A 3147-nucleotide genomic window follows, 5' to 3' on the forward strand; every position below is an offset into this window, starting at 1 on the left:
TTTCCTGTGTTTTTAAATGTATTTATAAGTATTTAGACATATAAACAGCCAAAAAGGTAGGCTATAAAAGGAGGTGACTGATAAATAAGAGTATATGTGTGGAGGGGGAATGTGGAAAGAGGAAAAGATCTAAGGTTTAGCTAGAGAAAGTAAACCATACAACACCAGAATTGTACCTCACACTCATTACATTTCATTCACACAAAAAAGGTGGGAAAACACGACCATGCTATCATCTTAGGCTGTGAACAGCCTCCAAGGGGAATGAAGATATGGGGCATGATATTGTGGGTGTGGCTTATGGAAATTTGCCAAACAGTACCACTTATAGTAGGGGACACTACATCTCATCTCATCTTGAAACTCCTGTCAACTTTTGACAAGCCTGTTACAGTCGTAATTGTAATGAATAGGACTTCATTAGTTAAGTATGCAGTATCCAAATTTCATAATTTGTTTTGAATATCAACTGATTCATCGAAGCAAAGTGATATTGTAAGTTTCCAAGAGTCTTTCCTTTTATCAACAATCAGCATGTATTGCCTAAATTATAACCCAAGCAGTGAAGGTAGAATATCCAATGCAGGATATATCAAAATGCAGTAGAAGGAACAGCAGATACATTATGACATAATAACCTTATTCAGTCAGCTCTTTATCAACTTTTTGATTTGCAGCGGTTGCAACGTCAGAAGGAACCGAGGGAAGGCCAGCTTTTTGGGTTTCGCACAGACGATGGACGGTTACTGGCCATTGCTCTTTGTACAAATCATGGGAACTTGAAACATGACAAATCCCTACTACTTCCGGCACCTCTTACTCCTATTGGAAAGTTTGAAGTTACCAAAGGAGATCATTCCAAACCTGAACTAGAGGTGAGTTACTTGCTTATGCATTTAGACCCTCATGTCCTTATCTCACCTGTCCTTAACTATATTCACCAAGCTGTGGATTGCTTTAACATTGTATTAATTTTATTAACTTTTTATGACTTTCATTGTAAATAAATCTAGAGTTATTTGTAAACTGATAACTACCTTATGTAATTTTTTTTTTTCCACATTTCCAATATGCTACATAATTTTGTGGCAGGTATGGTAAATTTATTTTCAGATATTTATTTTCTATTATTGTTTTCACTTCCATTTTAGATGTCTTTCAGGGTATCTAAATCATTGTTGTATTTGTAATTTTCTTTTCTTTTATTTTATACATGATTCTTCTTTCTTTTAGTCAGCCATTATTCTCTGAGTTTGGTATATCAGGATATGATATGTCTTGTTGATTATGAAATACTACAATAAAATGCATGATATATATGTCTAAGGAAAGGTTCTTGAGCAGGGAGTCAGTGCAGAAGCAGAATATTTTGTCAATGAGTCTGACACATTTTCCTACTTTATGAATTAATTTCATTTACATGTATTTTTATGGTGGTCAGTTCTTGCTTGCATATGTTTATATGCATTATTGTTTACTACTCATTAGAAAGAATTGATTATAAGGGCATTTTAAAATGACTGGCTAATATGGTGTTTATTTTATTTCAGGATAATGAGATAGCAGTAATATGGGACCAAGAAGATCTTCATGTGTATGTTTCCGAGGACCAACAGATATCCACATCCTGCTTTACTGAACTGACCGAAGAGGACCTGAGTGAACTCTTTGTTTTGGCTCGAGTCAACTTCACCCTTGACCTTACATCAAGGGACACAGTTGTGTCGATCAGCAACACAATCCAAACCTTGGTTGAGCAGCTTGAGTCACCATCAACTTGTTTCAGGTTACAAGATTCCACACTTATTTTACAGAACACAGACGGGGGTGTGTTGAGTTTAGAAAATCAGGGTGGCAAGGGTAATGTTGACATTGGATCTGTAATTAAGGGTGCCAAGAAGAAGAAGACATCAATGCACACTGTCAATTTTCAGATGTTGCAGAACAGAAGTACGGTAACCTGTAGAAATGCACCTGTGGTACGGATAGATAATAGAAAGTCTGGGATCCTATCTACTCACTTTAAAGGGGAGGCAATCGTGTATTTACAAAAGTCTTGTAAAGTTTCAAAAGTTGCAGCACTTTTGGTACAAGGAGTGATCCAGCAGTTGCATTTAGCTGAATGTTGGCTTGAGAGACAGCTAAATGATAAGAAGTTGTGTGGCAACCTAACGTCATATAATTCTTTACATTTTCTCTCTGGCCATGTAGTAAATGTGATATACCCAGAGAACAGTGATGACAAGAATTTAGAACCGTACAGGAAAGATGTACATGAAGCTTTGATGTTTCCAATGAATCAGCCAATGGTGAGGAAGGGAAACAGGCTGCCAATAATAGAAGCCAAGTCCTCTGTTTTGAAGAATACACACATTGGGTTGAAGCCATCATCAGTGTATGGGGAAATCTCGGTTGTTAAGGGAATTTATGGATATCATCACTACATGCAGGATAATTTTAACGATAATAAGTGGGGTTGTGCCTACAGGTCCTTACAGACACTAATATCTTGGTTTAGATTCCAAGGTTACACAGAAAAGTCCATTCCAACACATTCAGAAATTCAAAAATGCCTTGTTGACATAGGGGACAAACCATCAAGCTTCCTAGATTCCCGTCAATGGATAGGATCAACTGAAGTTGGATTTGTTTTGGATAATATGTACAATATCACTTCAAAGTTTATTTTTGTCAGTAGTGGAGCAGATTTGGCAGAAAAGGGAAGGGAATTAGCACATCATTTTCAGACTCAGGGTACCCCTATAATGATTGGAGGAGGGGTCTTAGCTCACACTATCATTGGAGTAGACTACAACACAGAAAGTGGAGACATCAGTTTCCTCATTCTAGATCCCCATTATACAGGTAGTGAAGACCTTTCCACTATCCAAAACAAAGGTTGGTGTGGATGGAAGGGTCCAGAATTCTGGGATCCCAAAGCATATTACAATCTTTGTTTACCCCAGCGTCCTTTGTGCATCTAGTTTACCCTAAGGAAGAGAGTTCGAGTGCGTTTAATCTGTGGTAAAGAATTTTTTGAGTAACATTTTTGTGTGTAGGAAGACTGGAAAAATGATGGAACACTTTTGGTGCAATTGACCTAAAAGAAACTCCATTCGTTGCTTAAAAGAAGATGTTTGACTCAGG

The 3147-nt window shown here is 37.2% G+C and overlaps 1 protein-coding gene across 1 annotated transcript in view; it reads left to right on the forward strand.

Moving 5' to 3' along the window:
- LOC119588762 (ufm1-specific protease 2-like) overlaps window positions 1-3147 on the forward strand; it is a gene marked incomplete in the record, with an annotated part of 7014 nt that overhangs the window by 3391 nt on the left and 476 nt on the right. The window contains 2 exon segments of the mRNA XM_037937401.1: window positions 678-875; window positions 1551-3131. Coding sequence (XP_037793329.1) covers window positions 678-875; window positions 1551-2984 — 1632 coding nt within the window.

Source organism: Penaeus monodon, chromosome 24 (genome assembly GCF_015228065.2).
Source record: "Penaeus monodon isolate SGIC_2016 chromosome 24, NSTDA_Pmon_1, whole genome shotgun sequence".
NCBI lineage: Eukaryota > Metazoa > Arthropoda > Malacostraca > Decapoda > Penaeidae > Penaeus > Penaeus monodon.